The sequence below is a fragment of the Ambystoma mexicanum genome, chromosome 3q (genome assembly GCF_040938575.1).
Source record: "Ambystoma mexicanum isolate Mex_15411 chromosome 3q, UKY_AmexF1_1, whole genome shotgun sequence".
Lineage (NCBI taxonomy): Eukaryota > Metazoa > Chordata > Amphibia > Caudata > Ambystomatidae > Ambystoma > Ambystoma mexicanum.
In genome coordinates, this window is record NC_090926.1 from 747,909,948 (window position 1) to 747,927,195 (window position 17,248).

The window sequence follows — 17,248 nt, forward strand, 5'->3', positions numbered from 1 at the left end:
TGTTTGCATGCTCAGAAGCCGGGGAGGATGTTTTGGTATTTATAGTAGCCAGTTTGAGAACGGTCTTGGCTAGGTTGAATTGGCTGAGAGTTTTTGAAGTCTCGACTCTCTCCTCGCCAGCCTTCTTATTGGCATTTGGCGCTAGTTGGGAAGGTCGATGAGCCGCCATAGCAGGGTCACGTAGGTCCGGATGTGGAGGAGGCTCCAAGCTCGCCTCTGGAGCCGACGAAAGGCAGCCTCTTTGAATTTGTCGAGCAGGGAAAAAGTCTTGCCTAGGCGGCATGATGTGAGAACTACGGAAACATCTTTTTTCTTTCTCCCCGTCCAACTGCGTCTTCAAAGGAGTGGTCGGGGGTCTTTAATTTATTTATTTTTTATATTTATAGAGCGCACTACAGCCCTTGGGCATCGAGGCGCTGTGAAGGTCATGGATGAAGGCATGATTCGGGGTTACAAGAGTGCGGTCCCACAAAAGTACTTAGTGCATACTGATCAGTTACATAGTGATCAATTACATGAAAAATGACAAGTAAGCATACAGCCGACTACATTGTTTGTCAGTCTTTCAGTACAGCCAAGGACCAGCCAAGGACTGCAAAACGCTCTGCAAAACGCTCTGCAAAACGCTCTGCTGCCGTTGGTGAGGTTATATGGGTCCTCCCACTGAAATTAAGACACTGTAGAAACACTCAGGAAGAACGAGCAAACAGCGCTGATATCAGTTACTTTGGCTGGAGGGGGGTTTGGGCTGTCTGGTTACTATCCCAACTTTTGCGCGCTGTCAGGACAAAACGGGGCTAAAATCCAGCAAAATTACGCTGCGCTCGCGTATTCCTCTTCGTTGAGCTTGCGTGATGCTGCAACGCCCCCCGTTTGTGGGGGTCTATCCGGTGTTCCACATCGGCGCTTAGCGGGCAACTCTCTCCCAATAATCTTGGAAGCGGGGTCCATCCGTGTGAACACTGCTCTGATCTTCGGTAGGAGGCAGTTAGTGTTGGGGGCTCTGATCACATGTTTAGGGGGGTTGCCCCGCCAGCCCTCAGTTTACCACCTGTGCGTTGTGTCCCACAGGAGACAGGGGAATCCAACGGTCGCTCCCTGTGGTGTTGCAGGGCACCAGAGCTGCACTGGGTGCATTCTGTGTCTTCGACCGACACCACTGCAGCTGTGTCTTCTGGCACAGTGGCCCACCCTTGGTGTGCTGCGCTCCGCCAGGGATCGGGGGTCCCAACAGCCGTCCCCGTCGGCACCACAGGCCGCCGAAGCCACTCAGTACGGCCAGGCACCCCGGGCAGGCACAATCGCATCTGTGTTACTCGTTGCAGCACTGTCACCGTCTCTCTCCAGTTCGGGAAATCACTGATCTTCGGTTGGCGTCTCGCTTGGCATCAGTCTGGTTCATCGATCTGCCGAGTTACAGAATCCAGGGACCTGCATATCACTCTTCTACGGCCTCAGCCCCGTCCTGCCCCATTTTGTAGATTTCTTATCGCGCACGCCCCATTAGTCCTAGGGCCAAACTATTCACTTTTCAGTGTCGGAAGTAACATAATTCACGTCGCTCAGACCTGCGGACCTTCTGTGGTCATTACTGTCGTGCGATCACCAGCTCTGAACTGTTTTTAGGATCAATTATCCGGATCAAGCAGCACATTTGAACACATAATGCCATTTAGAGTACCATGTATTCTGAAATGGCTGTGCCACAAGGATTTTGCCTTTCCTTTGGGCATTTTGTGAATTGGTCTCTTGCCTGCCCTACCATATCCAGAATTGCCTCATCTGGAAAGCCCATTCCCAGGAAAAGCTTCTGATTTCCCAGTCAAAGTGTCAGTCTGTGTGTATGGCAGAATGTGGGGCTTGTTTCTGTCTGGACCCAATCCACCTCCAAGCCAGCATGTCTATTACTGGGCAGATGCGGTGGCAAGAGGCAATCAACATTTTACAGCCCCTGCCAGTTTGAATGGTGCAGATCTTTGCCATTGGTGGCTTAAGGGTGACTCCAGCCCAAATCATGCACCCATTCCACAGATGCCCATAGAAGTCAAGACCCCTACAAAGATGTGCAACCCAATGACAACCCGAGAATGACAGTTGCAGCCAATCAGCATTGCCGCCAGCCAAGTCCTGGTGAAGCCCTGCTCTCCTCTCTAAGATCTCCAGAAGGCTCTCATGATTGCTTCAACCACTGAATTTGTAGGAACAACCTGTCCCAATCCCTGGTCGCAGATCGGTGCTTGACGAGCCTTCTTAAGTGTCAATGGACCACCCAGTGGGCTGACCAGCTCTCTCCTGGGCTACCTCACTGAAGTGGTTGCCATTCCGAGTTCAGATTTCAAACTCTGCAGACTTTCAACTTGTGTGACAATACACCTTTCTCTGCAGTATCTGCTTTCCTGCAGAAGATCAGCTGAGCAAGAACTGTTTCTTTGTTTTCACCACAAGGATCAGCAGTCACCCCCTGATCGTGGTGACTGCTGCTGCAACCTGACTTCTTCATGTCCTGGGGATCCCCTGCTCCGTGGAGGTCTCCAACCTGTCATGCCAAGGGTGTCCAACTGGCCATTCTGTTGAACAGTCTTGTCAGAGCCCAGAACCGCCGGCTAGTCTGGCCCAATCCAGATGCCAAAAGTGACCTAAGCACCCACAGCTGTCATGATGCCTACCCTCCGGGAGCAGGCATCCAGACATTTGTTTAAACCTCAGCAGCCCCGGCTAGGGGCTGTCTGGGTTCAGTCCTGGCGCCTTAGGCGCCAGGCCCATCATAGAAATCAGTCCTGGCGCCATAGGCGCCAGGCTCATAGACCTTACTTACCTGATGCAGACCATGCTGCAAAAGAGTCCAAGCCTACATGAGGCCTGGATGGGACTATTTTGTTACAGGGACTAGTTTTTTACTCGGGCGTGGCTCTAGTTATTCTGCATCCAGCAGCGTGACGCTCACCGTGCCTGCAGCCAGCATCCAGTCTTCTGCCACGCCTGCGTGCCTGCAGCCAGTATCCAGTCTTCTGCCACGCCCGCCTCGAATCCGGAGCTCCTAGAGTAAAGAAGAAGAAAAGGACAAGGTTAGAAAACAAACTTATTTCAAATTCCTCACCTAATTCCGGAACCATTTCATCTCCGGACCTGGAAAGTACATCAGTCATGCACGCGCCGCTTCGCCAGCTCCAGCACGGCGCCATACTCACCAGTTCTCACAGCATCTTTTGATCCGGCACTGTCTCCATCATTTCTTCGCCGTAATCAGGCACCTAGGGGACACAAGAAAAAACAAGGTGAGCCAAGGAAATCAACAAATACAACCTCTTACCACCATAGACTTGCCTGATTTACCACCAGCGGTATTATTCCATAACTCTCCACATTTTCATATGCCGCATGTGTAAAGAGGGAGAAAAACAACATGTTAATGCATGCAATAGTTACCGGACAGCGTTGGGTAACACAGACTCTTACCTGAACGCCAGCAGCAGCTACGAGACCTTCTTCTCACGAACTCAGTTGCAACTTAAGGAAAGAAGGGGACAAGAGTGAACATCGGGCACATTGAACTCTTTGAACTTGATACTTACCAATCCCGCCAGGGACTTCAGAGTCAATACTTACCGGAACTCTCCCAAACGCCTTCAAACCAGTGAAGTAACTGGTATCTACGCGCCCCTGCAAGACACGCAGGATGGAGAGCTCATCTTTTACGAACATAAGGTGAGGTTACTAAGGGGATACGGAGGTGATTAGTGGGGGAGAGCGAGAACAGTTGGGAGGCCATCACAAAAACCCACAGGTGGTTAATTCCTGTCTCCACTTGCAGGAAAATACTTCTTCGGGTCCAGCAGACTAGGCGGGCCAGTCCAGACAGTCATCTCTGCACTACGCATCACGTTGAAGGAGACCGCAGTTGTCCGGGTCCGATCGACACCCCTGTGGGGTCCAGGTGAGCGTAACAACAGCTCCTAGACCTCCCTCGGCTAACAAATCTTAATGGTAAGTGGACCCAGCAGATTAAGGAATCTCTGAAGTGGTTGCTGAAAATAATCAGAGTAAGGGGGTGAGTTTGCATACTCATGACCACCCCCGTCACCCTAGGTTTGTATGGGCATAAAGCTATAACCCTACCTCTCCCTTGGGTGGCTAAGATCGGTGGTGGTCTGGTCAAGGGGCTCCCTGGGCTTCCCCTAGAGTTGTGGGATTGGGAGAGGGACCTGTAAGAACTTTACTCAGCTTGCTTTTCTAATTATGGAACACTTACCAGCAACAGTCTGCTTTGGCAATTTCTGTTCACAAAACACATTATAAACTCTCATGTAAAGTGAGTATTGTGGTGATGGTGACCTTTGGGCACTAGGTCCGAATTTCTAGCAACATAGGACTTATTAAGAATAAGGGACCTACATCTAAAGTTTCTTGAGGGTGTTTAATAGTTTTCTAGCAATTTACTTATCTGTCTACAAATGGTTCTCAATTGCAGTGTGTTCTTTCTTTTTCTCACATGCTTAACCATACAGTCACTTTCAGTTTTGTTTGTATCCTACCAATGATTGTGCCCTGCTTGACTGTGCTTATGAAGCTTGTTGCCACTGCTAACTAATTTATGTTAATACTAGCATAACTACACTGTGTAAGCCTACGTTAGCACACAGGCCAGTCAATCATGAGGCCCACTGCCCTAGTTATCTCCTAAATATCGTATCCCACTCGCACTAATATTCTGAAAGTCTGCGCTCTCCCTATTCTACACAAATTTGACACCGCTGGACGCTATATCAAGGCCTCCTACCGCCTATATCCTAACCTCTCCACTTGTCACACTATCCAGAGCCTACGTCACTGCCCTAGGACTGTTGCCCAACCAAAGCATCAATACTGGCCATTGCAAACTGTTTGCAGGATCACTATGCCGCCCGCAGCACCTAATCTGACTGTTTTAATCATCTTATTAACACTAGCAAGATATTTGACAAACTCTACCGCTCTCTTACCCCATAAGTCTGCCATGACAGTGAACGCTCCATTACCTTATCTCACCATCACTACCCACATGTCAGAGCATAATAATATGAAGTATGACCAAACTCCTGACTATCCCTCTAGGCCTATTGACTCAGCCCTCAGGAACCCAAGGCCCCGCTCCAGAATAGCCAAAATATTTGAACCCTGCACCAGATCTGCCTCTCTCCACAATCCTGAAAGAAACAACCTTAATGTTTCCAAAACCTTTCCTAGAAATAAACTCACTGACGCTAGGACCAAAGCAAATTAGGCACAACCCTTCTAAGAAAACCCCTACACAGACTAAACATACTTGTGCTACTGCACAGCCACAAGTGGCTTCTAGTCCCTAACCGCCCCCCCCCACCTTCAGACAATCCCACATCAGATCTTAAAGGAACATTAATTAATGCCAGATCCCTAGTGGTGCACCCCACAGAGATATCTGACCTGATTCTGGTGGAAAACTACGACTTTCTGGCCATAACTGAAACTTGACAGCACGACACAGCAGGCCCTGCCATTATGCTAGCAGTCTCGGACGGTTACACTATCCTTAGATCTAATAGATGTAAGATGCGAAGGGGGGGCATTGCCCTAATTGCTAAAGCCAGCCTATCCATGAGACTAGACCCATCCCCCTCACCTCACATCCTGTGAGGCCCTTACAGCTAAATTGCCCATCGCCAACTCACAGACCCTCATTATTCATCTCTTATACAGACCTCCAGGCCCCATCGGGTCATTTGAGGAAGATATTTCCACTATCCTATCAGACAACTTAAAAAGAACCTCACAAGTTCTACTATAAGGGGACTCTAACCTGTGCTTTAAGGACCCACTAGACAAACCTGCTACAAGTACTGCCCATATCTTGTCAGAACTAGGCATTACACAAATGTCAACCTTCCTACCCATAATAATGGAGGAATTCTGGACTGGGTAGCGGACCAGAACTGCAATGTCACTATTACTGCTATTACCCCACACATTTGGACAGACCACCACCTAGCGTCCTTCAGTCTTGCTACCACAAAACCCACGATCAAAAATGTCGCAGAATATAATTAAATCATGACAGCCTCTCTCGACTCCATCGCCCCTCTCAAAATGAGACAAAGTCAACCTAAAGCACACCTCAACTCCTGGTTTACCTTACACCTGAAAACCTTGTGCTTGGAAAATCAAAGATGTGAAACATCTTGGAGACTAGTCCTGTCTTTGGAAAAAAAAACTAACCTCAACAATATAGCAACACTCTAAAAAAAAGAAATCTGTCTGGCGAAACGTGAATCATAATAACCGAATTTCACAACCCAAATCGAGCATGAAAGAATTATTCGTAATTCTCAAAGAATTAGAAACTCCTATCCCAATACAAGACTCTTGCACTAAAGAAAAAAGGTGGTGCACCAATATTCAGTCTGCTCTAGCTAATAAAGTTACCAACCTTCAAGACAAAATTGCCCAAAATAAAGCCTCTCAACCAACTGTGCCTCAGCCTAAACCCTCTCTGAGTCCCCTCCACAACCCTGTAACTTGCTTCAGCTTCTCTAAAGTCTCCATTCTGGAAACTGAAAAAGTGATATGGTCACCCAAACCTTCGAACTGTCAGGGTGACTAATGCCTTGCCCAACTTAACAAGGATGCTGCCAGAGAATTGGCATCCTTCATTTGGAAGCTTATCAACTCATCCTTTACATCCGGCTCCATTCCCAGCAACCTTAAAGAATCCTGGGTACTCCCTCTCCTGAAAAAACAGACTCTGGACCCCCCTCCATCCCTACTAATTACCGACCCATCACCACAGTACCTTTTCTCCTTAAAATTATAGATAAGGTCGCATACATACAAATCCAGATATTCTTACTTAAAACCACTTACTAGGAGTGCGTTAATCAGGCTTCCGTCCTCAACACAGAACTGAAACTGCCCTAATTGACCTCAAGGCGCAGATAGATGAACTCAGAGATAAAGGGAAGCTAGCCCTACTACTCCTCTTAGATCTCTCAGCTGCATTTGACCTTGTGAACACAAGGTCCTATGCAGCCACCTAAATTCAGCTGTGCATTTCTCCAAGGAAGCTATTACTTGGATTGAGTCCTTTCTTAGCAACAGGACCATGAGAGTCTTCTCACCCTCAGCGGCCGCAGACTCTACCCCCATCACATGCAGAGTACCCTTCCCACCTTGTACAATACATTCACCAAGCCCCTTTTCGACGATCTGGACCATCTTGGCATCACCTACACTAACTATGGAGATGATACTCAGATTCTCCTACCACTTTTCGGTGATTATGGGAAGGCTTTGACCTTGGTGAACAGGGTGTACCTCATCATCCAGGCATGGATGGCAGTCCACGGCCTATGCCTGAATGATGACAAAACTGAGCTCATCATTCTGGGTACTACTCCCAACCTTAATAAACTTAGCCTGGAATACACTTCCTTTATGATCGACGGCAACTCTATCAAAGTTGTCACAGAGGTAAAAACTTTATGTTTTTACCTTGGCTCCACCCTCTCATTCACCAAACAAGTTAAATCCATGGCATCCACTACTGCACACACATGCAAACTTATTAGAGCTGGGAAAGCATTCCTAAATGCCATTAGAGCCGCCCTGGGCATCTCAAGAAGAGAGCACATATCCGAGATCAGAAGACAAAATAACTGGCTCTCCACAAGCAACAAAATCCTTCTTAAAACTGCCTTACTCACCCATAAGTGCCTGAACAACGCTGCCCCGGTCTACCTAACAGAGATTTTGCAGAAAACCCTCCACTAGGCCCACAAGATCAGCTAATTCCAATTGCCTCACCGTCCCTAGAACTAAACTGTCGAAAGTGGGGGGCTGCATTTTTCCCATGAAAGCTTCTCAGCTGTGGAACGCTCTGCCACCTCTGGTACGAGCGGACCAACCATATACGCACTGTAGACAGAAACTTATCAACTGGTTCAAAGCCCATGACCCATAATCCCTGCCACATATTTTGCATCACAGTAAGACGGCCGACTGCTTCTCTAGGTCTTTGTAACCATATAACTGTATTCCCCATGTCATGATATCATTGCACAATTGCATTTCCTTGCATATCTGCCTGTATTTATCCCTGTAACCAAGCCTTGAATCCTCTTGTAACCTCTGCGCCCTGATACCGTCAGGTAATACAAAAGAATAAACAAACAAACATTGCTTAGTATTGCATAACTGCTTTAAAGGTAAAGGGTTGGTGTTCTGTTAGCAGACCCCCCACACAATGGATGTATATATGTGTATAGTAGCTGTGGGCCAATACTTACCCATGGTTTCCATTGCTTAGAGTGTATTCAAAGGCCTAATAAAGTATTGTATATATGTGTACATCTTCTATCTGCTCTATGTGTGCATCTGTAGGCCTAGACCACTCTCAACTCCTCCTGAGCCTAAGCCTTACTGCTTTGCTACTCTAGCTTGATTGAGATTGGAGAGACATCAGTGCCTTCTCCCTATTCACCACAATAGGGTGGCCTCTCAGAATCGACCCCAAGGTTGATTCAGAAAATCCATTTCAATAGACCTCCTAAGAGGGCAGTGTTCCAGGTCCTGATAGGTTTATTTCAACAGATACAGTTCATTACATGTCATATTGCTGAAGAGTCAAACACATAATTCATTCTTCTACATCGTCTTCCCAGAGCAAGGAAACAACTTTTGCTCAATTACCTTTTGCCTAACTGATAGGATGTAAACTGCATGCCATTTCATCAACTGAAAGACGAACGTTTGTGACTCCAACTCTCTAGCTAGGAGGTAACGCTTGTCTCATGCTGTTGACTTCAACTCATCACCTCTTGAACAACAGTGGACCATTACATCTGCCAAATAGCAGAGATGATGAGCCTCTAATAAAGTTGAAACAAACCCACATTTCAACATGACGGAAACCTTCCCATTTCCAAGATATCCGAGGTTCAACTCCTCTCCAACGCATTGAAGACAGAGTATTTTTACCTCCTTGTCACATGATGGGATTTAACCTGCTTTCCTGATATTGAAAATGTTTGCTTCTTCCCGGATGGTAAAATGTTTCCCACTTTCCAGATAGAGGCCTTTGTATCCCATTCTACATTACAGTGTACTGCATTACCAAAATGGTGAAGTTCCCTCCCACTCAATTGCAGAATGTGCAGTTTCACAATTTCTCGATATTCCATTTCAGCTCAGTTTCTAGATGGTTATGGTTACTTCACCTTCCCCAAACCCCCATAATTTATTGTGAAATTGCCCTCCCATGCCAGACGTGGACATTTATCTCCCATTCCTACATTGTACAGTTCAATCACGTCCTAAATGGCGTAGTGACACATGTCCCCTTAACAGACAGTAGGAGAGGTATGTAACATTTGGCTCTCCAAATGTTTTTGACTACAACTCACATTAGAGCTAGCGAGCATAGTCAATGGTGAGGATCATGGTAGTCCGTACAAAACATCTGGCGAGCAACAGGTTGCAGGATCCCTGCTTAGAGATTTCTATACCACTCTTCAAGGTGCCAGACAATGCTCTAGAATCAGGCAGTTGTGTTAGACCTCATTCTCCCAGCAAACAGTTCTTTGATCAAATCATAGTCAGAATCTTACATGCGCTTGGCATATATCTGATGCAGAACTTTCTGGATGAAAACATACCTTAATGCTGTCTGCGAAGTCTTCCAGTGCTTTGGCCCCAGTGTTCTCCATAGAGCTGATGAGGTTGGGTAGCTTGTTCTTGGTGCTGGCGGCAGTGCCCTGAAATCAAAGAGAGTTTATACAGCTATGCAGAGGCTATGTTTCATAGCACAGAGTCCTTTTTCAAATCTTCAAATCTGCATTCCCATCTGCTGGCTCACAGACAAGCCTCGAATGCCGTAAACTAGCAAAATCACACCTTTCCAAAATGCACAATTTATAGTATTATTCTGCAGAGGGAACAGCAAACCCCGTTGTAAAGAAGAAATTAATTCTGCCCATTTTCATGAGTCCCCTCCAATTTTTGCTTGTCCATTATGAGGCGCTGCTCTTTTTATTTTTTTTTTTAATCATAGTTCCATCCAGATCTCACTGGGGAAACAACACGTTTGTGGCCCTTGGGGGCCCATTGTGGACCCCAATATTGGGGCTACCACCAAAAAGCGCTCAGGTGTCTCAGTGTCAGTATCTTCACCAAGACAGTTGTTCTGTTTCTGGGCAGCGGCAGTATACATTAATGAGTGGCTGCACAAATAGAGTCTCCAGTGTTGTGAAATATTGTAACCAAGCAACTGCCCTTTGGTGCCCTTGAGTGTGTTCAAGGTATTTTTAATTTCGCAAAACGTCTCACTACTTCATTTTAGCCCCTGCGGTATTGCTGGACTTTCCATTGACTTTTAGGGCAAGTGGGGGTTTTCAACTTCATTCACCTGCACAGTTAATGACTCCGAGGATAGGTGGGGGCACTGTGGAAGGAGGAAATCTTTTTACAAGTACAGAAATGAGGCTGTATCCACAATAGGACAGCTCACTGGGAGACTTGATGTGTTCAATACTATCCATGATGGAACGGAGGGTAGACGTCAGTGTAGGAGGCAAACGTTTTCGTTTTTAGTAGACACGGGTGCAACACATTCGTTTATAAAAGTGGGAAACATTTTAATGTCTGGCAATGCCATGAATATCCAAGGTTTCACAGGAGCTACAAGTAGAGTTCCTTTACCTGAAGACTTACCAGCCTCTAAAGGAGAATGTGACATATCGGTGCCACTGCTGTATTCAAGGCAGACACCTGTCAATATATTAGGTCGAGATTTGATGACCAAGTTGAATAATACAATCTCGTTTACTGATAAAGGTATCATGTGTTCAACAGGAATGCATTATTTAAAACGTGAATTAATTTATTATGGCATTTGCAGGACAAATGACCATGAGAGCTATCCCGTTAGAACCCGATTATGGGGTACTGGTCTTGTTGACGTGGCTGCCAGGCTTGGTAGGCAAAACTATGAGAACACCTGATGAGTTTTTATTCAGGCCAAAGATACCTATGGATGAAGAGGAAGGGTGAATCTTTCCTCTTGAACTACAAGCAGCCATAGTACGAGGAGAAATGGCTTTGCTTGATGGGAATGATCATGATGGCAGACGATGGTGCACAGTGATCGCCATTGGGGAAGGTTACAGATTGACTGACGTCACTGATGAGGACATGTTTAGAGATCATCCATCAGATGATGAAGTAATATTTGAGATGAGCCTTACTTATTGGGTACGAGCCATTAAACGCGAGGTTCCCCAGAGAATGATGCTAGTACATAAGCATCCAGAATATTTTGAGGAAGACATAGCAAAAGTGGCAGTCTCATTATGGACTACAGGCCCTTATGACATAGAACTATTGAAGGGAGTTGGACAAGTGAAAATTAAATTGAAACCAGGAGCAATTTTACCTCAAGCACAACAGTATCCTATGTCTCGAGAAGAAGATGAAGGTATTTAAAAGACGATTTCCGCTATGATGGATCAGGGCATCTTGGTGATGTCAGAGTCACAGTGTAATATGTCAGTGTACCCTATCAAGAAATCTAAGGGAAGGGTCATTAAGACTAATTCAAGATTTAAGACCGATAAACCAAATTGTAGAGGCCGAGTACCCTCTAGTTCCTAATCCGGCTAAAATCTTATGTAACATACCTGTTGAAGCACGCTATTTTACTGTGATTGATTTGAAAAATGTGTTTTTCTTAATCCCCTTGCACAAAGAATCGCAGGATCTAAAGTCATTTACGTTCAGACAAACTAAGTTAAAAAGCACAAAACTACCTCAAGGGTATTGGGAGTCTCCATCGATTTTTAATAGAGTTCTCCAGCTGGATTTAAGCAATATTAATTTGGAAAGTGTTGTCTTTCAATATGTAGACAGCATTTTAGTTTGCAGCACTTCAGAGGAAGGATGCAGACGTGATTCTATTCAGCTGATGATTACACTTGCTGACAAAGGATAAAAGGTTGATAAGGAAAAGTTACAGTATTATCAACAGAGGGTATTGTTCATAGGTCAGTTGATTTTGCATGAAGGAAAAAAAGTTACTCCTGAGAGAGCTAAGGCCATTTTGAAAACCACAAAGCCACAAACGATAAAGCACATGCAAAGATTTTTGGGACTATCTAACTATGTCAGAGCATGGGTCTTTGATTATAGTTCATGTACAAGGCCTTTGTTACAAGCTCTAAAGAAAGCACAGACTACTCAAGAGAAATTTGCTTGGACTGTGGAGATTGAAGAAAGATTTGAGGAATTGAAGAAGGCAATTTGTACGGCTCCAGTTTTAAGGATTCCTAATTATGCTGAGTAATTATTTTTGTTTTCACATACGGATGGTACCGTTATGAAGGCAGTCCTCACACAAAGAACTACAGTAGGGGTACAAGCCCCTTGCATATTACAGTGGGATTTTAGACCCAGTAATGAGATATCATTAACAATCTTTCGCGGCTGCCGCGTTCGCCATTGAGAAGGCTGCAAGTATAGTGATGGGATGCTCTATGACGTTGTTTGTTGAGCATTCATGATCTACTATCTTGGAAAAGCCAAAAGGAACATGGACTTCCCAAAGGGCTTCTGACTATGAAGTAGTCATATGAAACCCAGCAATCAAAATAGTATGATGCAGAATAGTGAATCCTGCCAGGTTTGTAGCTGAACCGTTGGCAGAGGATGAGCATGCGCACGACTGTTCAAACTATGAAGAGCTCTATGATAAGATCCTGTTACGCTCACCTGGTCTCTGCTGAGGCGTTGGGGCACGATTGCAGCCCTCCAGGGGATCAGGTCTTTCGGGTCCGACTTCGCCCTCTGCGCTTATGTGGTAACTGGTGGTAATAGGTGATGCTGCTCGGAACTGCTCCTGCGTGGAGAATAGGGAGCGTGAATATGCCAGCTTGTGCGCCTGATCCCCTTCTAGACCCCCTCTCCCAAACCGTGGTATCCGTGGGATGCGTTGTCCCTGGAAAGCTCACCTGTTGATTAGTTTTGGCGAGCACTCTGTCCTGCTGCTTCTGGCAGGGGCACTTGTATGATCTGGTCCGAGTTCCTTCACTGGTCCCTTGTACGTGGTAGTCCAGTCCTGCTGCGACTAAGCCAGTATACTTCAGGTAAGTGTTCCTGTTTGCCTTTGTCTTTCCTCGTCTGTTTTTGTTTTGTAAAGTTTGCTGTCTTGTATTGCTGTCCGTTCCGCTTTTGATGTTTGCTCTTTTGCTTTGTTCCCTTGCAGGTGATGTTGCTGGCCCGGCAGAAGCTGCAGAGCTCGAGGCGGCAGCCGGAGGGAACGAGGAACGAAGCTCCAGCAGTACAGTAGCTAGTAAGTTGTTAACTAGGGTGCGCGCAGGGTTCAAATATGGCATGGCCCTAGGACGGATGTTCTAACCTTGTCTTTCTTCTTCTTCACAGGGTCTGAGTTCATGGATGCGTAGCGCGGTGCTGCGACGTCAGGATCAAGATCCCTGGATGCCAGGAGATGAGTCTGAAGATAAAGCAACGAAGCACCGGTTTCCTGGAGGTGAGTATGCAGGAGAACGCCTGGTTTCAAAGGTAAGTAAACTGGTCCAAGCAGCGGTGAGCGTCACGTTGCACGCAAGTGCACAGTAACACGAACCACCGGCCTTAAGGATGGAGCCGCTTATATAGCCAGGCTTCTGAAGCCACACCAGGTTCAGCCTGCCTGCGACACCCTGCCACACCCGATGAGTCAGCACATGAAGACCAGGCCTAGGGAGCCACACCTGATGAGTCAGCACATGAGGATGGTCTCTGGAATAAAGGCTTTTAGTTCCTGGAAAGTTCTTGTAAAATAAAAGCACTCCTGCACTGAAATAAAGTGTTCCTGCTCACATCTCTATATGAGCCTGGCCCCAAAGAGCCAGGACTGAGTCCAGCCAGGGCCCCTGTGTTTATGGGTCCCAAAAGGGACATAAGTGAGTCAAGTGACCCATTGCCCCCATCACTAGAGGGTGTGGTTTTTGTGTTCTGGGGCATTTGGCCATGACAGCACTCCCTCTCAAGGCACCTCTCATGGGTGGTTTCCCCCCTAGCCCTGGTTTAGTGGGGTATTGTGGTGGAACTGCCTGATTAATCATGGAGCGTGGACATGCTGACTGGGTTCCCAGGTCCGATATTGGGGTCCATAGCCTTTCCAGTCTAAATGTAGTATAACTTCGACCGGACCATCTTAGAGTTTAGGATCCTTTTAACTTTGTTTTCTGGTTCTCCTTCAATGATTTCGGGATCCGGTGGAGTATCGATTTGCGTACCTGGTCTCAATGATTTTAGGAGGGAGACATGAAACACAGGGTGGATCCGCATGTGGGCCGGTAATTCTAATTTCATGGCCGCAGGGTTGATCACAGCCTTGATAGTGTAGGGTCCCAGATATCTGGGACGGAACGCCTGTGGTCCTTTCAGGGGGATGTTTTTGGATGCTAACCAAACCTAGTCTCCAACTTGGTAGTTGGGAGCTTCCGTTCGGTGTCGATCCGCAAACTGCTTCTGTTTCTCTTCGGCTCTGGCAAGATTCTCTGCTGCTTCCTTAAGAACCTGGGTGATGGTTTTGTGGAAGGTCGTTATGATGAAGCACCGGTTTCCTGGAGGTAAGTATGCAGGAGAACGCCTGGTTTCAAAGATAAGTAAACTTAAGGAGAGAGCAGCTTATATAGCTGAACTTCTGAAGCCACGCCCACCAGGTTCAGCCTGCCTGCCACACCCGATGGGTCAGCATTTGAAGACCAGGCCTAGGGAGCCACACCCGATGAGTCAGCACATGCGGATGTTCTCTGGAATAAAGGCTTTCAGCTCCTGGAAGGTTCTTGTAAAATAAAAGCACTCCTGCACTAAAATAAAGTAAAAGCACGCCTGCACTAAAATACAGTGTTGCTGCTCACATCTCTATATGAGCCTGGCGCCAAAAGCGCCAGGACTGAGTCCAGCCAGGGCCCTGTGCTTATGGGTCCCAAAGGGACATAAGTGAGTCAAGTGACCCATTGCCCCCCCATCATTAGATGGTGTGGTTTTTGTGTTTTGGGGCATGTAGCCATGACAGACCCCTAGGATAAAAGAAAATGCCTTTAACAGGGGGAGAAATTGTTTTTATTGATGGTTCTTCAAGGATCGATCAAGATAATGTGCAGAGATACACAGGTGTCGATGTGGTAAAACACACAGCCAATGTGGAGTATCAGGCATTGGTAAGTGCATGGCTCTCATCTCACTATTCAGCACAGGCTGCAAAGTTAGTGGCGCTGATAGTTGCGCTCTAGAATCATGCAGACCAGGAAGGAACAGTGTACAGTGACTCCGCCTATGTGACATCAACAGTGCACGCAGGATTAGCATGTTGGAAAAGGAGGGACTACCTCAGAGCGGATGGAATTCCAGTGCAGCACGCTGCTTATTGGACAGGCTTATTAGGGCACTACAACTCCCAGTAGCCATCGCAGTCGTTAAATGCACAGATCATAATAAAAGGGCAGATTCTATCTCACTTGGAAATCAGGCAGCAGACTATGAGGCCAAAAGAGCTGCATGTTTAGAGGATATAATGTCTTTTGATACGCCTAATGTGAATGAAAAAATGGTGGTGATGATGAGTGTGTCTGATCCATATAGTAATCTTTCCAAGACACAATTAATAGAGATTCAGGGAGAAGCACCCCAAGATGAGAAGGGTCTGTGGACCTGAAGAGGGTGTTCTTTAAACTGCTCTGAAGCTTTGTGGTGACAAGAAAGCACTGGTAAACCGGTGATGCCTGTAGCCTTATTAAGGGTGGCGCTGGAACAGCTACAGTACCCTGCGCACACAACTAGAGAAAACCTTGCTGCAACTATTGCAGAGGAATGGTTTGTACCAAATTTGTTAGAACACGTTGCTTTCTATGTAGTGAATTGCATAGTTTGCCAAAAATTCACCGCTGGGCACACACTACGCACAGTTAGGGGAGTTACTCCGAGACCTACTGGCCCTTTTCAGCATTTGCATATCGATTATGTCGACATGCTGCAAGTATGTAATGGGTATAGATACATAATTGTAGTAGTTTGTCCCTTTTCATGATGGATTGAAGCTGGTCCATGTACGCATCCAAACTCTACCTGTGCAGCAAAATTCTTAGTGTGAGAAGTATTTCTTAGATGGGGAATATGTGAAGTATTAAGATCATATAATGGTCCTCATTTTGTGAATCAGACTTTTGAACAGATTGGCTTGTTGCTTGGTATGAAGCACAAGTTTTCTTCGGCTTCTCATCCACAAGGGAATGGAATCTGCGAAAGGCTCAACGGCTTACTTAAAGAAAGAATGGCCAAATTGAAGCTTAGCTTGAAGAAAGGGTGGTTGCATTGCCTACCACTGGCATTATATGGATTGAGGAACCAACCAGGTTCAGACCACCATCTCACCCCCCCACGAAATACTGACCGGGAGACTAATGGGGACACCCCTCACGCCTCCGTCCAGAGTTAGAAGTGATGCCCAGCCAACGTCAGAGCTGTTAGGAATGGAGCTAGGTGAATATCTTACGTGTATGACTTCAAGTCTCTGTCATTTCAAGTCAGCTATGGCGAAGAGGGTGTGGGGCAGCGTAGAACACAGAAGGAGATGCATCAGCAAGTGGACCTAAAGAACTATGTGTTCCTAAAGTGTTCCCTGGAGATGCAATCTTAATTAGTAACCATACAAGAAGTGGGACGAGCCCCGCTTTAACGGTCCTTTTATCGTGGGAGACGTCACCCCGTCTGCAGTCAGAGTGCAAGGCAGACGCGCTTGGACTTTTCTAGGAGACTTAAAAATGTATGCTGGAGAAAACCCTCTGCCCCCATCCCCATCGGAAGCAAGCATCAGGGAAAAACATCAGCACGTGCAGGCGAGGTCTATGACGAGGAAGAAGGACACAAAAGCTGTGTAAAGATAAAGAGTTCATTGGACTGTGGCTTGTTTCGGGACACTCTTTTCAGTCACTAATAAAAGAGTTAAGGGAAGTTGATTCGAACACTCTGTGCAGTCATTTCAGAGTTAAGAGAAGATATTTGTTCTTGAGCCACAGGAGTTTGTGACATTGGACAGAGGCATGCTTAAGCCTTAATAAGAAGATATGCCAGATGTTGAGTTTGTTTTCGACAATTGGAAGAGAGTACAGTACCCTGATTCATTTCTCACTGAGTTCCTGTTTGGGTTTGCTTCTGGTGATGCCTGATGACAACATTACACAGA

At 46.4% G+C, this 17,248-nt stretch overlaps 1 protein-coding gene across 9 annotated transcripts in view; it reads right to left on the reverse strand.

The window, feature by feature from the left end:
- The window catches only part of EXOC7 (exocyst complex component 7), a 704,768-nt gene that overhangs the window by 394,842 nt on the left and 292,678 nt on the right, over nucleotides 1-17,248 (reverse strand). For all 9 annotated transcript variants that reach the window (XM_069654713.1, XM_069654709.1, XM_069654707.1 and 6 more), the window contains one exon: nucleotides 9,663-9,761. In XM_069654713.1, the coding sequence (XP_069510814.1) occupies nucleotides 9,663-9,761 (99 nt within the window). The remainder of the gene's footprint in view (nucleotides 1-9,662; nucleotides 9,762-17,248) is intronic.